The sequence below is a fragment of the Bos indicus x Bos taurus genome, chromosome 12, assembly GCF_003369695.1.
Source record: "Bos indicus x Bos taurus breed Angus x Brahman F1 hybrid chromosome 12, Bos_hybrid_MaternalHap_v2.0, whole genome shotgun sequence".
Taxonomy (NCBI): Eukaryota; Metazoa; Chordata; class Mammalia; order Artiodactyla; family Bovidae; genus Bos; species Bos indicus x Bos taurus.
Genome location: NC_040087.1, coordinates 32,662,853 through 32,681,605, shown reverse-complemented (window position 1 = coordinate 32,681,605; position 18,753 = coordinate 32,662,853). Strand labels below are relative to the sequence as shown.

The window sequence follows — 18,753 nt, the reverse complement described above, 5'->3', positions numbered from 1 at the left end:
CTTTTTCTCACACACACACACATACCCTGTTCCTCCCCAGGGGAAGCTCTCAGGGCACCAGGACCATGTCTTACATGTACACACACACACACACACACACACACACCCCTGTTTCTCCCCCGGGGAAGCTCTCAGGGCACCAGGACTGTGTCTCTCTCTTTCTCTCTCTCTCTCACACACACACACACACACACACACACCCTGTTTCTCCCCAGGGGAAGCTCTCAGGGCACCAGGACCGTGTCTCTCTCTCTCTCTCTCTCTCTCTCTCACACACACACACACACACACACCCTGTTCCTTCCCAGGGGAAGCTCTCAGGGCACCAGGACTGTGTCTCTCTCTTTTTCTCACACACACACACATACCCTGTTCCTCCCCAGGGGAAGCTCTCAGGGCACCAGGACCGTGTCTCTCTCTCTCTCTCTCTCTCTCTCTCACACACACACACACACACACACCCTGTTCCTTCCCAGGGGAAGCTCTCAGGGCACCAGGACTGTGTCTCTCTCTTTTTCTCACACACACACACATACCCTGTTCCTCCCCAGGGGAAGCTCTCAGGGCACCAGGACTGTATCTCTCTCTTTCTCTCTCTCTCTCTCTCACACACACACACACACACACACCCCTGTTTCTCCCCAGGGGAAGCTCTCAGGGCACCAGGACCGTCTCTCTCTCTCTCTCTCTCTCTCTCTCTCTCTCTCTCTCTCTCTCTCTCTCTCACACACACACACACACACCCCCACCCACCCACCCCTGTTCCTCCCCAGGGGAAGCTCTCAGGGCACCAGGACCGTGTCTCTCTCTCTCTCTCTCTCTCTCACACACCCTGTTCCTCCTCAGGGGAAGCTCTCAGGGCATGAGGACTGTGTCACACACACACAGGGCACCAGGACCATGTGTACCCCTCGGCACTTCTACACAGGAGCTCCCTACGTGTTGAGCTGGGCTGTGGGGCCAGCTAAGTGTGTCCCTAGCGGCCCTGACCTGAGAGATGTGAAATGACTCCAGCCACGGGAGCTGAAGCTCAGATAACCAACCTGAGAGGCCAGGCGGAGCAACACAGAGGTTGCTGTTTTATCATATTGTTAGACACACACTTCTAGCTAAAACCATTCCTGTTAGACATGCTGATGAGATGTTTCTCTGAAGATGATAGAGTCTGCATGTTCCAGGGTGCTCACCATCTTGTAAGTAGAGCTTGCTGTGTGCAGAGTGAAGATGGTTGATGCTGTGATCTCCTAGATGGAGAGGAACTTAGACTCTGAGTCTGAAGAGGAAGGTGGCCCCGGAATGCAGTGCAGAAACCACCATCCTGGACCACGTGTGCGTGTCATATGTACTCAGCTCCCCATTTCCAGAAAACTGGAATTCAGAAGCTTAGGCGGGATGGCAGGGACCGAAATAGTAAACAAATCCTGATACAATCAGATTAGGTTAATTATTGGCAGATTACCAGTGAGTTATTTAGATACAACCTGTTCTCAGGTTAGATGTTTTCACATCACAGAGTTCCTTTTTTTGTGTTGACTTTGGATGTTGTAGGAACTAAGAGGAAAGGGCAAAATCCCAGGGACAGCTTTATTATCATTGACCTTTTAAAGTGCTGTTTAGAACAAAATGTGTTATTTTGTAAGTAGATTCAATCATGTCTTTCACAGAAGAGTGTAGACCAAGTTCAGCTGAACCGCTTAGAAGCTGAGTGGCCTGTAATGTATCTGAAATGGCCTGAACTGAGGATCAAGCCACTCTCCTCTCTCTTCTCTGCCTCCTTTTTTTAGAAAAAGACATATCTTTCTAGACAGATATTTACCCTGGCTCCGTTGATTATCCTTGATCTACATTATGACTTGCTGTAGTTTCAAAATAATAGTTTTTCCTTATTCTTTATTTTTTCTCCCCCCTCCTTTTCTTTTTTTGTACTTCACAGGATAAGGGATTTTAAGTTAATAGCAGTGTTTTAAGGATTAGGCTGTGATCTGGTGCCAACATGAGTGCACTCTGATGCCCCCATGTTGAGGAACTTTGCTGGAGGCCTGACCGGTCAAGGACAGCCACAGCTTGGTGGGATTTTACAGGGAGGAGTCCTTAAGCTCACTCAGTTTGTTCCTCTGTCCTTTGACTTCTTCATCCATCTATTCAACAAAAAATTGCATGTCTGCGTGCCTTTCTCTTGGTGTTCCCTTTCCCAGATCTGGTGACCACCCCTCAGCTCAGAATCACAAGCCTGCAGCGTTAAGAGCTGCACTGTTCCATCTCTTGGCCACTAGCCACGCATTGCTGTGCACTTGAGTGTGTGCGTGCTAAGTCACTTCAGTTGTGTCTGACTCTTTGTGACCCCATGGACTATAGCCCCTCTGTCCATGGGATTCTCCAGGCAAGAATACTGGAGTGGGTTGCCATGCCCTCCTGCAGGGGATCTTCCTGACCCAGGGATTGAACCCTCATCTCTTGTGTCTCCTGCATTGGCAGGCGGATTCTTTATCACTAGCACCTCCTGGAAAGCCCCATGTATTGCTGTTTAATGTTAATTAAGAAATAAAATGGAAAACTCAGCTCCTCTGTAACACTTGTCAAGGTCAAGCAATCACTCAAGTGCTGTCTGTGGCTCAGGCTGTGCATGGACCAGTGTCCATCTGTGGAGCGCGTCCATTGCTGTGGGGCGGGGGTGTGTATGGAGGAGCTGAGCCAGGCAGTGCTGCCTCTGCCCCAGGCCCACCCCTACCCCTGGGACACCCCAGTGCCCATCTGCTCCAGCACCCAGCACCCACCCCTCTCAAGTTCACTCCCATTAAAAACTTCTCCCCTGTCTCATTGTAGGTCTTGGTTATCTGTCATCTGAATTAAGGCTGTGGTGTTACCAAGGTTGTGAATTCCTCCCACATTCCCCATGGCTGTCACTCCCCCCTCGTGCTCTCTATGTCACACACATACCGTTGTCACATTGAATGCTGATTCCTCATCAATAGGACTTTTCTTCTGGGGTACCAAGAGGTTCTTGTGGGTGCAGTATGGGCTTTGACTTGACAGGGTGGGGACACACACATGAAGCCTGACACATCACCCCAGCAGGTAAATGTTCATTGAGCAGACAGAGGGAGGAATGGGTGGGTGAAGGAGGCCACTCTAGGTTGCACTGTGAAGGCTGGAGCAAATTTGGATGCACGGAAACCAGAAGAAAAGAGGCATTCATGGTGGGGACCATCACAGACCCACGCCTGTTGGCAGGAGGTGAAGGGCACTGTGCTCCCAGGAGTAGCTGCAGAGCGGCGTGTTCAGCACCATGGCCAGGGCTTCACCGAGGGACATAGACCTTTGAGCTACCGCGTTGATGGTGCAGCATATAACTGTGTTTCCCTGAGCTAGTGTGACATCTCTCTGTAGAGGCGCTACATTTCACACTTCACAGTCTTCACCTGTAACTTCCAAGGAGTTAAAGATTCACATTCCCCTGTAAAGTGAGGCAGCACATTCACAGAGCCGAGTTAATTCTTCAAGCCCTTCACAGCTCCTAACTTAGCTTAGAAGTGTTGGCCACTCAGTAGGAAAGAAGAATGCATGTGTGCACGTCCTGAGGAGGTCCTGTGATGCACGTTGTGTGATGTGGTAACTAAGAGCGATGGTGGTGGCCAGACCGCCTGTCCGGACTCTCCCTCTCCAAAGCCGTGTCGTCTGGACAAGACACCTTCCTATCCCCAGTTTCCTCTTTTTTTTAATGAGGGTGTTTACCTGTGTCAACCAAAGAAAACCACGTAGCCTGAAAGTTGGGAGTTATGTTTCATTTAGTGGGGGGGTGTGCCCTACTGAGGACTAGAGCCTTCGAGATAGCCTCGAAGTTTCTCTGAGGAACTGCTCCAAATGAACAAACATGTAGTTGAACATCAGAAGGTCACTAGCAATCATAAAAGACAGACGTCTCAAGATAATGATTTTAGTGCTTTTTTGTGTGTGGGAAGATGCAGGGATATGGGCTCATGGAACGTAGTCCTTCATCCTCTGTCTTAACTGCTTAGGGCCGGTATCCTGTTTTTCTCCATTCTGAATCCCCTCAGGGCTGACTTGTCAGGGCAGCTGCCGTGGCTGCTGGTTGGATGATGGGTAGCGTTCTTTGTTTATTGAAACGGCACGGAGCATGATTCTGTCCTGCCTTGCGAAGGTTGAGTTAAATGTGAGTGACATGTTAGCATTCTGCTTAGTCTTCAGTGAGACATTTACCACTAGATAACTAATAACAGAATATTAGTTGCATAGCCTTTCACACGAATGGGGAAATCCACACTTGTGTTTCCCAAAGGAAAAGGTAACTGAGGGCTGTAAATACAAAGCGTCACCCAAGACACACGTGTGTGTAGCCCTTATGCACGGCTAGCAGATACATGAAATAACCTTATCCAAAGTGAAACATACATGCTGGGAGGTGATCTGGTTCAGGGGAAGTTTGGCCCGGATCATCTAAAACCCACAGATACTTCTCTGTCTTTGAAAATAGGATGATCACTTATGCAAATGACTTAGGGAAAAGTCATTTTTAATTTTGCATAATCAAGCATCCGCTGTACAGCTGCTCCTGAGAAAGGGGAAGAAAGTCATGTGCTGCTGTTAATTTTAAGTGAGCAAACTAGGAGGACATGTGTGGATCAGAGTGTCATTAAACGATCTTTTTTTTTTTTTTCACACTCTCAAAAGGGTGGTGATGATCCTAACTCTGGGTGTGCATTATCTGCCGGCCCACATACAGCTCACAACACAGCCCTTTCTAGACTTCGGGCTGCTCGCCTTCCCTAAGGACATTGCATCCTGTCCTTTCCTGGGCCTCCTTTCCTAGCTTCACCCCTCCCCACCCGCCCCTGATCTCCCGGGAAGCTTTTGCTCCACTCCAACCACTTCCGGGCCGCTCTGCCCTTTCCTGCATCTACTGTGCTGTGTTGTATCTGCCAGCATCGGCCGCCCTCACAGGGTTGAGCAGGTGTCTTCTCAGTGATTTTTGTGTCCGCAGTGTTGAAAAGGGAGGGGGGCCAACTTACGCCAGGTACTTGGAAAAGTTTTGTTGGATGAATTAATGCTTGTTCACTATACCTTTCTTAACTGTATTCTCCACAGTGAACCGTAACTCTGGTGGGAAGCTATACTGTTTTTGGTACTGCATTTGGTGAACAGTGTTTAATTTCAGGTGACTTTGCAGACTTGCTGTTACTCTCAGTCATCCTGGAAACACTAGGGTTAGTTCGGCCCACATGGAGTCTTTGTCACTGTTTTATCCCCATATGTACTATTGAAATATTTTTGAAGTAATCACCAAGATTTTTATGGACTTGAAATAAGAGTTCTTGTGCAAAGGGTTGGTATTCCATTAATTGAGGGCGGTCACAAGCCTGCAGTGTGTGTGAGCAGTTCCACTGAACAGACCTGTGATTTACTGGGCTTTTGTGTTTCTTCCCTTTGGCTGTTATTTACTCAAGTCCTTGAAGTTACTTGCAGAGCTTATTCCAAGAAAAGGAGTGGGAGTCATACCAGAATGCACATTCCTTATTAGCTCCCTGCTAATTAAAAAAGAACTAGTTCTGGGACTAGAGCTCCCTTGATGAAATAATCAAAATGTGAAATTTGAATTTTAAACTTTCTTGAAGACTCGAATGCATTTTGCTTGCCGGTATTTAATTTTATTTTTTCCTTTTTAGCTTTAATTTTGATTGCTGTTACTACTGATACCTGAGCCAGTGGTGATGCTACCTAGGGGACATTTCTGCAACCCATAAGTCAACAGCTACACGGTAAGAGTGTGTGCATTTCATCATTAAAGCCATTTAATTTCTATAACATTGTAGTTCAAAATGTTAATTTGAAATAGAATAGGATAAAGTATGTTAATGTTTCTAAATATTAAATATTAATATAGTTTAATATATAAATATTAACAGCCAGGCAATATATCAAGCTTTTGTTCCTAGTCAACAGTAAGAATTTGAAAGAGGAAAACTGAAATTTGATATATTCATTTCCTGTTAATTTTTATGTGAACCATAAATGTGGCCATGCAGTTGCTGACTCATTAAACTGAGTCTCATTTTCTCCCCTGTATATTTTGCGCATTTATTTCAGAATTGTCCTAGTCAGTGAAACAAAGCAAGAAAAATAAATATAAGGTATATGGATAGGGAAAGAGTCGAAAGCAAATTCAGGGTTCCCCTCGCCAGGGGCCTCAGAAATGTGGGTTTGCCTGCTAGCCTCTGATACAGCAGGGAGGGTAGGGGCTGGGAGTCGCTGTTGAATACCAGCCCGTACTATCTACTACATTTTGGTTTCTGTGGTTGTGATCTAAAACTCACAAAAGCAAGGCAACACATTTATATCACTTGTGGGTTTAAATTACTATTTTCTTTTAAGTTTAAAGTTAAAAGTCAGCATCATCTATTGGGAGGTCTTATTTCGGCATTTTTCTTCTTTCTGTCAATGTAACTGGAAAGCTGCGTATAGTACTTAAAAGTTACGCATTGGTTTCAATTTCATTAAATAGCCTTTGCTTTTTAAAGAAAAAGGCTATCTGAAACAATGTTTAGATGTCCTCTCAAATTCTGTGAGACTATAACAGTGTTATTTGTTAACTCTGTTATAACTGTCACTTAGCTTTGGTGGAGTTAACAGTTGTTTTGTATGCTTGCTGTCCTGTTAGAATATACCGACATGTTCTGTGTAATAATATAGGATACACTGGAGGAGGGCACAGCAACCCACTCCAGTATTCTTGCCTGGAGAATCCCATGGACAGAGGAGCCTGGCAGGCTACAATCCATGGGGTTGCAAAGAGTGGGACACAACTGAAGCAATTTAGCACACACACACCATCTTGATAAGCTGCTGAAAACATTGGAAAACCTTCCTCAGAGCACCTCAGAGACCATGGACCCTCACTTGGTGATGCTGACAGAGGAAGTTAGTTGCAGAAACATACTAAGACTTTGGCACCTGCCACAGCTGGTTTGGAGTTGAAGTTCTTGCACTTACTAGTCATGTCACTCTGGATAAGTTACTTTTTTGAGCCCTGAGTTCTTAATCTGTTAAGTTTATCTTTATCTGCCAGCCTATAAAGTTGTAGTGGGTGTCAATGACATATAAAATGCTTATATATGTATTGATAACATGTTCCCATTTATCATGTGTAACCAGTTTACCATCATCAGTTTTATGATTTTGTTTCTTTGGTTGATTTTTTGTAAAATGACCTGTCCGAACTCGGGTTGGAAAAGAAGTTCCAGGCACAGATCATTTCAGAAAGGAGTGAGTTTATTGAGAACAAAGAGCAGAGATCATGTGGGCACCACGAGTGCAGTGGGCTGACCTCCTGACCGACCAGGGAAAATCAGTGCTTTTTGGGTGTTAATGGAATGCTTCTGAACTGTGGTGTTGGAGAACTCTTAAGAGTCCCTTGGACTGCAAGGAGATCCAACCAGTCCATCCTAAAGGATAAGGACTGATGTTGAAGCTGAAACTCCAATACTTTAGCCACCTGATGCAAAAAAATGACTCATTGGGAAAAGACCCTGATGCTGGGAAAGATTGAAGGCGGGAGGAGAAGGGGATGACAGAGGATGAGATGGTTGGGTGGCATCACCGATGCAATGGACATGAGTTTGAGTAGGCTCTGGGAGTTGGTGGTGGACAGAGAAGTCTGGCGTGCTACATTCCATGGGATTGCAAAGAGTCGGACACGACTGAGCGACTGAACTGAGCCAATTTGTATAGCTTAAAGACAAAGAAAATTCCTGCTGAAAGGGTGGCATTAGGTGATTGGTTAGGGTGCTATAGGGAGAGTACTGGGATGGGCATTTTTGCCTAATTTGGAGTCAGGAAAACTGTCTGGTAAGGATCAGGGGGGCTATTTGGCAACGGTTACAAGGGGCCCAGTCAGTTCTGGAGATGACCTTAGTACTGGCCTCAGCTTCTGTGGCCTTGGGGCAGGACTCTGCATCACCTGGAAACCCGAATGATCCTTTTGGAGATGATCATAATCCACCTTTCGTACTGTGTTGGAACCAACAAGATGCCAGGTGTGCTATTTGAGACCGAGTGTTGCAAATTTTAGATATTTCACTAGTACATCTCTTCCTGCTTTCATAGTGCAAACAACTGAGTGTAGTTAACTAAAATAGCCATTCAGTTTATCTTAACTTTCTTTCACGAGCACAGCTTCTAGTTGCCAAAAATACTGCCATCAGGATGCTTTTGGTTTCTAAAAATACAGAGACTCTACAGATTCGTAGCATGTGTGCTGGGGAACAGTTGATAGGTTCTACAGATTTACTGCTATTTTGACCTTATTTTATGTCATTCATATGAATCACCAACATTTGGCTATTTTTGACCAACAAAAATGGTAATTTTATATGGTACAAGTTGATATTTCAGGCTATGCCGATAGTGTTTTCTTTACACGATTGGCAAATGATCTGCTTTTGTATCTTATAGTTCATTTCCTCCAGGACCTTAAATTTATTTTTAATGCGTTTTGGACTTTTGTTAATTTCTTTGGTGAATGTCATTCTCAGATGGTTGCTGTAAAGGAGTAGGGTGGAGAAAAAGGAGAGCTGCATCTTTCTTAACAAGAAGAGGAGATGCTGACTTATCTCCAGGAAGACTCTCAATTTATGGTCAAGTGAGTGAACAGAAACAAAAACTAGAGCCTTTTGAGAATTAAACCTTGAGGTCATAGGTCATATAGTAGAGTCTGAGTCCCTGGGAATTCTTGGAGATTCATGTTTTTCAGAAAGCCCTGTCTCCCTCACACGTCTTAAAGTGTGAGGTTTCTCGATGGTTTCAGCTTCTTCATGTGTTCCTAGGAAAATAATGCAGTGGCCACTCAGCTTAATCTTGTGTTTGTCAAGTGTCTGTAGGTCACATGTTTATTGTACTTCGAATCAGAAATTTACTATTTTAGTTTTATTTAAAAGAGCATTCACGTAACAGACGCTTACTGTGGATCCTAATGAATACTGCAGTAATAATACGGCAGAAGGCAGCTCGTGAGCCTGGCCTGCTCATCACAGTCACAGCCCGGTCGTGGTGCTGATAAACCGTCCCCCCATTCCTGTCCAATTAAATAGGAGAGGGAGGGATGGGGCTAGTTCTTTAGTGTGTCAAGTAAGCCTCGATTCCTTCACAGGAGTAGTGTCTGGGGGTTTGGGGTCCACTTTTCGGCATTCCTGGCCTTGCTGGTGTGCAGTCTCATCACAGCCCTTGCAGGTGAGCAGCAGGGGTTGTTGCTTCTGTGTTGTAGGTGAGGACTGGGGTTTAGTGGAAGAACTCGGATTCGGCTCAGTGGTCCGGCTTGTCCGGCTGCAGTGCGGGAGGGAGGTGGGGCCCGGCAGAGCAGCTGCCTCTGCTCGGTGCTCACCCTCTTTGCAGTACTGACTTGGGGCCCGGTGAGAGGGGAACGCATCCCCTGAGGAGGAGGGAGCTCCGCAGGAGGAAACTTTTCCTCGGAACCGAGCTAGCGTTTCTGTCTGCCGGATTCACCGAGCCATTAACCGTGGCCGTTTGTGTTACTTTTCTGGAGCCATGCCCAATGAGTTGCTAAATTTATCTTTTTTCTGTGTGTGTGGTTTTTTTTGGTCTGTTGTAGTCTTTTGTCTCTTGTCTGTGGCTGACAGTAATTCTTTCTACCTGACCATCATGTCAGAATCTAAATAGGGAATACATTTCCAGGCATCTCCCAATTTGTATTCTGCTCTGCATCTCTCATCCACCCCCATGGATCCAGTTTTAAGCAGTTTTATTGGGCGTAACTGACCAACAGTAAGGGATGCGTGTTTGAGATGTCCCGTCTGACGAACTCTGACCCGTACACATGGCCACAAAACCACCAGCACAGACCAGACGTGAGCTCGCACACCGTCACCACGGACGGCTCCTCTGGCCTCGGTCAACCCTCCCCAGGCAGCCTCCGATCTTCCCTCCGTCTCTTTAGATGGGTTTGTTTTCCAGAACGTGACTGTACAGGGAAGCACTCTCGTGTGTGTCTGCGCTTCCTCGTCTGACACCAGACATGTGGGCTTTCCAATGGCAGGCAGTTTCCAATGGAGGTGACACCAGCCTCCGGGCATGCAGTTGACCTCAGTTCCGACATGTGTCTGGTGGAGGGCAGTCACCCCACAGGTGAAGGGTCCACCCTCCACGACCCCCTGCCCACGCCCCACCAGCTTCCTTTGTCACCTGCGCTCTGGCCGACTAGCTGTAACTTTAAGGTTCCCACAGCCCCATCTGAGCTTCATGGTGCCCAGAGCCCAGGAAGCCAGTTTTCCCACCAGACTCATGGCAGGGTTGTTAGGAGGACCTTCAAGGATATGATGAGCAGTTTGATGATGAGAACAAAGGGCGAAGTCTTGCGGGTCCTGAGCCCCTGGAGCTTCTGTCCCTGTGAGCGTGGGGCACACCACCCTCCTGGCATGTAAATGCATCTGGTGCATGAAGCTGGGAGCCCTTGAACCCCATCCTTTTGGGAGTATGGAGGCTTCATGACAAACATGGTGCATTAGGACATCAGCCATGGGTGATGGAATTCAGCCTCCAGCCCCTGTCCTCTCTTTGGGGATTCGGGGGTGGGACTGAAGCTTCCAGCCTCCTACTCACTGGGTTGGTTCCCCTGGTAACCAGCCCCCCATCCTTAGGGAGGGTCCGGAGTCACTTCACTAACATCCACAGGTGTAGTTCAGCAGGGTTGGCTTGTTTGTGGCAAAAGACACCTTTATAGTTCTTGTCACTTAGGAATTCTGAGAGTTTTTGGAGCTCTGTGCCATCGATGGAGAGGAAGACCAAATATATATATTTGTTACTGTAAATCACAGTATCATAGTTACATAGATGGAGTCCTTCTGGCTGTGCTGTTTTTGGTCTGACTTTGGTTCAGCATGATCATCCCAGACTCGTTCACGTTGTTTCCCGGATCAGTGATTCATTCCTTGCTGTTGCTGAGAAGTGCTGTTTGTTTATCTGCTCGCCTGTTGATGAATTTGGGCTTGTTTCTATTCTGGGGTTGTTTTTGGCTTTTACAGATGAAGGTGTATGATCGTTCGTGTACAGGTCTTTTTTGGGGCGTGTGCTTTTACTTTTGCATGAGTTCCCAGGCATGGAGTAGATCCTAGGGTCATCCTGAGAAGTGTGTGTTTAATCTTTTAAGAACCTGCCAGACTGCCATAGTGACTGGGTCGTTTTCCATTCCCTTCAGCAGAGAACTGTGCTCTGCCTACATCCTTACCAAACCTTCGGTGTGGCCAGTGGTTTTGCCTTCGTCCATTCTAACAGGTGTGCCCGCCACCTCCTAGTGGTTCCAGCTTGCGTCTCCTTCATGATTAATGACTAATGGCTCTGGGGCTTCTTCTTACAGCAGACAAGCAATGAGACAGGAGCCAGTGGTGAACGCGTAGGGGCAGAGATGTCATCCTTGACCTCCGTTCTCTGCCTTTTCAGTTAGAACTGGGTGTTAGCATCCACCTGAAGGGTCCACGTGTCAAGGAAAGGTGAACAACCATTTCATATGTATCACTGTGTTAGTCCATAGACAGAACTCTGCTTTCCCCACCCAGAGATACTTATTATTTAGTTGTAGAGGGTTTTGAGGAAAGACTGGATGATTTTTTATAAATAATGTGATGCTGCTTCTAAGTCTTGAAGGCAGCTCTGCTCACCACTATACCTCTGATCTGCTTCTAAGCCATGGCTGTGAACTGCACTCCTCCACCCCCGTGATGTTTACTGAGTGGCCTCTGTGTGCCACGCATGGGGTTGGCGATGCAGTGTAACCCTGCCCCTACCCCTTCTTCCCCAACCAGTGAAGTCTTTCCAGTGTTCTCACTTCCCAGGAAATGAGAAATACCTTAAACTAGCGCTTGTCACCCTGGATTGTAACTTCATTTATATGCCTGTCTCTCTCACTGAACCTTTTAATTCCTTGAGGAAAGGGATTTTTGTCTTATTTTTTGATGTTTATTCTCTGCATTTCCACTGGCTGAAGTATAATCAAAACGCAGATGTTTGGCATGCAGGCGAATCCAATGTGGATATTTCTGGAGGCCAGCTAAGTGTATCTCACTGGGAGGAAGGAAAGCCTATGAGAGCTTGGGACCCTGCAAGAACAGTAGCTCTGTCAATCAGAAGAGGAACCTGAGGCCCATCTCGGTTAAGACTATGTGGTATTAGTGGCAGGACCCTGGTGCCTTTCTGTCTCTCATCCTGCAGAAGTGGACGGACCATGTTCTAGTAGCAAAGCCTGGACGTTGATCCCAATGAACCATGACTGATGAACCATCCACGGTCCTTCCCCTGCTTCGCCCCTCACTTCATCATGACTTTCATCTGAAACTTAACTAGGAAGAGGCCAGGCGGTGTCACTGTAGAAGGTCATGGAACGGGCTGGGCCTTGGGGAAGCCCAGGTTTCCCCTCTGACTGCGGACATGTGACCTCCTGGGGACATCAGCTGGCAAGTGGAGTGCTGTAAAACCGGGGACCAGCCACAACCTTGCCCTTCACAGTGAACAGTATGGCAGAATCAGAGCACGGGCTCTGTGTGGCCACTTCTGCTGGGATCATGTTTATTCTGAGGACAGAATTCCTACATACCTGTCAACGTGATCACAGATCCAAACACGGGAAGTCAGCACTGCGATCTCCCAGAAAAAGTGGAGTATCACCGAAAGATAATGAGGTCATTTCACTGAGAATATACAGTGGGGACTTCCCTGATGGTCCAGGGGGTAAGAATCTCTTGCCAGTGCAGGGGACGCAGGTCCAATCCCTGGTTGAGGAACTAAGACCCCACATGCCGCAGAGCCACTGAGCCCAGGCACTGCAACTCCTGAGCCTGAGAGCTGCAACTGCTGAAGCCCGTGCACCTGGAGCCCATGCTCTGCAACAAGAAAAGCTGCTGCAATGAGAAGCCCACACACCACAGCTATAGAGGAGCCCCCATTTGCCACAACTAGAGAAAGCCCACAAGCGGCAGTGTAGACCCAGGGCAACCAAAGGTAATAAATTAAAAAAGAAGACACAGGAATCTTAAATGTTGTGTATATGTTCAATAGCAGACCTTCAAAATACATAAACACAAACTGATGGAGCTCAAGAGAGAAATTGACAGATCCACAGTGATCACTGACAACTTCAACACCCCTCTCAGTAATTCATGAAACGAGTGTATTAAAAATCAGCTAAGGATACAGAACATCTCAGCAGCCACGTCAGTCATTGCAGCTGATACACAATCTTTTGAAGCATGTGTGAGGCATTCACCAAGACACACCGTTTTCTGGGCTATAAAACAAAACAGATTTAAAAGAATTAAAATCAGACAAAGCATGCCCTCTGATCACAACAAAATTCAACAGAAAACCACCAGCAGTAAGATATCTGGAAAAACTGACTAATTGTGTTTGTCTCACTTAGTTGGCTGCTCACCCAAAAGACATCTTCCAGATGGTTCACATGGACAGGGATGGTCACAGAAAGAGATGTTCTGAGAACTTCATACTGTTTTAAACATCTGTGGAGTTGCTTCCATAATTTCTTTCTCTTTTTTTTTTTTTTTAAGAAAAAAGGTATTCCAGTTAATCATGCTATAGGATAACTGAAGAGCTTCATTGTATGGAATTTTATTTTATTTTTTGTATGGAATTTTAAAAAGAGATTAGATGAGTTATTGGAAGATAGGAAAGTTGCCTGAAAGTAGAAAGCATATTGATATGATTCTGAAATTCTTTAATCATTTGACTTGAATTGTAATGAAGAGTACTACTGGAGTTAAATGCCAATGTGCAGGCATCTTCTTGCATAATGAGTAAAATCACAGGAAAAATTTGGGTTTAGATTAATTGTACAGTAAGCAAAATTAGATGGGAAATAATTTTAAGGATTTTATTTTTGTCATGCTTAACTAGAAATTGTGCATACATCATTTTTCTATAAAAGTAGGATGTGCTGTCCGTACATCTTTGAAATCTGTAACGTTTATGTAAGTAGTTCGACATCTGTTGCATGTTTAGCCGGTTTGCTCACACAGAAGCAATAGGATAAGGCGGATTCCTGGGCAAGAGTCGACTTTCCAGGGAGTCGAAGTTCCAGGCGTGTTACACTGGGACTGTGAGCTTCTGAAACCATCTTTTTCATTTTCAGATCGTGAGCCATGCCCTTAGTGAAGAGGAACATCGAGCCCCGGCACCTGTGCCGGGGGGCCCTGCCGGAGGGCATCACCAGCGAGCTCGAGTGTGTGACCAACAGCACCCTGGCTGCCATCATCCGCCAGCTGAGCAGTCTGAGTGAGTCCCCTCGCCTCGGGCTCCCTCCTTTCTGATTACCAGTGACGTATTAATTTTAATGACTTTAGCCAAGTGATTTCGGTTCAGTAGTTCTGGGATTGTCCAAAGAAGAGGCTTTGGAGGAAAGAGCCTTCCTCCCTCCTGAAAATTTCCCAGCATGAAATGAGCTATCTGCCCTCTCTGGTCTGCTGACACTGGCTTGGTGTGATCAAGTTGGAATTGACTGATTTACAGATGATTAGATAAGACCAACGGAGAAGGCAATGGCACCCCACTCCAGTACTCTTGCCTGGAAAATCCCATGGATGGAGGAGCCTAGTAGGCTGTAGTCCATGGGGTCGCTAAGGGTCGGACATGACTGAGTGACTTCACTTTCATTTTTCACTTTCACTCATTGGAGAAGGAAATGGCAACCTACTCCAGTGTCCTTGACTGGAGAATCCCAGGGAGCCTCATGGGCGGCCGTCTCTGGGGTCGCACAGAGTCGGACACAACTGAAGCGACTTAGCAGCAGCAGCAGATAAGACCAAGAAGACAATGGCAACCCACTCCAGTACTCTTGCTGGAGAATCCCATGGATGGAGAAACCCAGTAGGCTGCAGTCCATGGGGTCGCACAGAGTCGGCCACAACTGAAGCAGCTTAGCAGTAGCAGCAAATAAGACCAAATGTGTAGTTTAAAGTAGTGTTTATTTTTAAAAGCTTGTTATACATAAGGATAAAATAATTGGTAGTTGTTTTTTTAAAGTGAGTTATTTATTACACTTGCACAGGACTAATCGTTTTTTTTTTAATGTAGTGAATTGAGAACTGTGCTGTGACTGTCATAGAGTGGAGGCTCGATACGTGTTTGTTGATTGAATAAGATTTCAAATGAATCAGAGGATCCAGCCTGAGGATCCAGTGAGACTTGCTGATTTTAACCTTCTAAAGGTTAAAGTGCAGGTACTGATTCCGAATGGAGGTCAGCAGTGAGCTGCTGGTGACACATATTCAGTGCCATGTACTCGTCACATGCATGGGTTACAGACATGTAAGCAAACACAAGCATAAGGAGTGGGCTCCCTTTTTTTCCAATTTTGAACATTAGTATGAGATACACAAGAAGTACTCCATTTCTTACGACTCATATGTGCATGAAAATGCTTTTCCTCCAAAGCTTTTTGAAGTTGCAGTCTTTCTGCCTAACTTTTACATTCACGTCGTGATCTTATTTTCTCACTTCATCCCACTCCTTTTCGGTTTAGATGGTTCACACTGCATTTTGGGTGACAGGTTTTCACAGTTAAATTTTCAGAACCTCTGTTAATAATGAGAAAATCCTCCATGAAATTTCACATCCTGGTCGCCTCAAGCACAGGAGAGTGGTTTAAAAAAAAAAAAAACAACAACTCAAGTGCTTTTATTTGTTTTGAAGAAGAAACACAACAGATGAGTATTTTTCTTTTTCTTTAAAAGAATTGTACTGTGTTGTTATGGATATATTTTTGATATATGATGCCTATAATCATTGGCTGAGGCCAGAGTAACCTGGAAATTACTTAAAATGTGTTTCAAAATAGATTTCTTCTGGAGTTTGAACTAATTATAATTGATTTTTGGTAGGGGTTGTTGATAAAATTGGAAAAGGCAATGGCACCCCACTCCAGTACTCTTGCCTGGAAAATCCCATGGTCGGAGGAGCCTGGTAGACTGCAGTCCATGGGGTCTCGAAGAGTCAGACACGACTGAGCGACTTCACTTTTACTTTTCACTTTCATGCATTGGAGAAGGAAATGACAACCCACTCCAGTGTTCTTGCCTGGAGAATCCCAGGGACGGCAGAGCCTGGTGGGCTGCCGTCTATGGGGTCGCACAGAGTCGGACACAACTGAAGCGACTTAGCAGCAGTTGATAAAATGTGTAGATTCATGTTACAGGAGGATACCACGTAGATTATTGAAGGGTGAACGTGTTTCTGTGTGCCTTCGTGTGTTTCTGTAAGAATGCTTTTCAGTCTCTTGTTTGTATGCCTGAAACATCTGTGGGCATGGGGTCTAAGTGAGGAAAACCAACATAAACCATTACGGTTTTTAATCATCGTGCCGTGTTCCGTGTACAGTGTTGTGTCAGTCGCGTCTGTGGGGCCTGTTTGTAAGCGGAGCTGCCCACACGGTCTTGTCTGTTCCGTGGAGTCCCCTTTGGGCAGACTGAGGGCAGCCCCTCCGAGGGTATCCGAATCTTCACCCTTGGGACCCACGGGTGTGCTGTGTCACTCGGCAGGCAGAGGGTTGAGGCTGCTTGTCAACTCACCTCACAAGAAGCAGGTTACCCTGGGCTGTCCAGGTGGGCCCAGTGAAAACCAGGGTGAAACCAGGGTGTCCTCTAATCTGGAGTCACTAGTTCTCTAGTGCAACGGTCCCCAACCCCTGGGCCGCAGACCACTACCTCCCGTCAGGTCAGTGGTGATGTTAAATTAGAGATAAAGAGCAGAGAAACTGTAGTGTGTCGGATCATCCGGAAACCAGCCCCCTGCCCCTGATCCGTGGAAAAACTGCCTGCCACAAAATCTGTCCCCTGGTGTCAAAAAGGCTAGGAAGCACTGGTCTCGTGGGTCTAGGGGAGAAAGAACAGAGCCAGGGCCAGAAGGCGTCTCTTTGGTCTTTTCGGGTCTGGTGCACCTCTGGTGTCTCTCTGGTTCTCTTCACATCTGTGGGGGGACAGTTCAGTGTCATGAGGGGATAATAGATACCAAATAGTCCCTCAGAATGCAAACAGAACTACCGTGTGACCCAGCGATTCCACTCCTGGATTTATATCCGAAGAAAATGTAAATACTAACTTGAAAACGTTTTTCAACAACCCCAGTGTTCACAGCAGCACTGTTTACAAGCACTGAGCATGGAAGCAGCCTGACTGTCCATTGACGACCGATGGATAGAGACAATGGGCTACAGACGCACACATACACACAGTAGAATATTGCTCTGCCATAAAAAGAATGGAAGTCTGCCATTTGCAGCGATGTGGATGGACCGAGAGAGTATTATACTTGGTGAAATAAGTGTCAGAGAAGGACATACTGTGCATCCCTTATATGTGGAATCTAGAAAATAAATGAATGTATATTGCAAACCAGAAACAGACTCACAGACACAGAAAACAAGCTAGTGGTTACCAGTGGGCAGAGGGAGGGGCAAGATAGAGGCGTGGCATTAAGAGATACAAACTACTGTGTATAAAGCAGATAAGCAACAAGGATCTTCTAATACAGCACAGGGAATTATAGCCATTATCTTGTAACAGCTTTTAATGCAGTATATAGCCTGTAAAAATATTGAATCACTGTGTAATATAACTGAAATGAAAATAATATGTAAATCAACTTTACTTCAGTGAGGGGGGAAAAAAATTAGTGTGTTACTTGGTTTTCCAGCAATGGAGTATTGATTTTTTTTCCTTCAAATAATGGCAGTTTAGTGTAGCAATTAACATTGAATCGAGAGTGCTTTTTCATCATTTTCCTTGATTAATGATCTGAGTGCTCTTGTTCTTATCACCTAGTTGCTCAATTAAAATTAGTGTCTTGCAATCAAATTCCTTCTGACATTATAATGTAATTCTAATAGAATTTGCTTTAAAAAGGAGACAGAGCATTTGTGTCAAATCCATTTCTGTGCCTCCCAAGCCAGTTTCCACTTCTCTCTCTACGTTCTTGCAGTAATAGCTTTCTTTTCCTTTCTTACGAAGGCCTCCAAGATGGCACAAGGAAAGGAATTAGACCTTAGGTACCCCCTGCCCAGAGTTTTTGGTTATATTTGATGGTACTAATAAGATAGTATAGAGAACTTAGCACAGGATAACATGAAAGGAAAAAATTATAATTTTTTTTATTAATCACAGGAAGTCATTGATAATGGTTCATATATATCATTCTAAAAGTGATTTCTCATACATCTGGTTTTGTAGCCTATACTCAGTATATATTCAGCATCTAAGATACATTTTTAATAGCTAGAGATTACTGTATTATATTGATATACCATGAATAACCATTATCTTGCTGTTGGGCATACATATGTTTGTTTGGGGAGACACTGTCATAATTCTTGTATAAAACTAGTACTGACATCTCAAATCTTTTTTGGCATCTCTCTCTTTTTTTAAAAAGATTTCTTTCATATTATATGTCATCAAGCTTCCTCCCACAGAGATAAGATCATCCTTACCAATGGTATAAAAATTTTGAGACTGTATCAGTTTTAAACATGAGTCTCTTAAAAAAAAACTATTACAAAACCTATTTTCCATTTAATTTCTACATTGAGTACTTGTATAAATGAGAAGGGAAGTCTGTTTTCTTCTCAGTTTTTAAATTAGTGATTAGTATTTTTATTAATACTCTTTATGTATTATGTCTCATATCAAAGCAAATGCTAAATTGAATGAAAATACTCCCTTGATGGCTTGC

General features: G+C 45.2%; 1 protein-coding gene across 4 annotated transcripts in view; it reads left to right on the top strand.

Annotated features, from left to right (window-relative positions):
• The window catches only part of WASF3 (WAS protein family member 3), a 76,949-nt gene that overhangs the window by 31,015 nt on the left and 27,181 nt on the right, over positions 1–18,753 (top strand). For 3 of the 4 annotated variants that reach the window (XM_027557543.1, XM_027557540.1, XM_027557541.1), the window contains exons 2-3: positions 5,682–5,774; positions 14,162–14,304. In XM_027557543.1, coding sequence (XP_027413344.1) covers positions 14,172–14,304 — 133 coding nt within the window. In that variant the 5' untranslated portion in view covers positions 5,682–5,774; positions 14,162–14,171. The remainder of the gene's footprint in view (positions 1–5,681; positions 5,775–14,161; positions 14,305–18,753) is intronic. The other variant, XM_027557544.1, reaches the window with a different exon arrangement.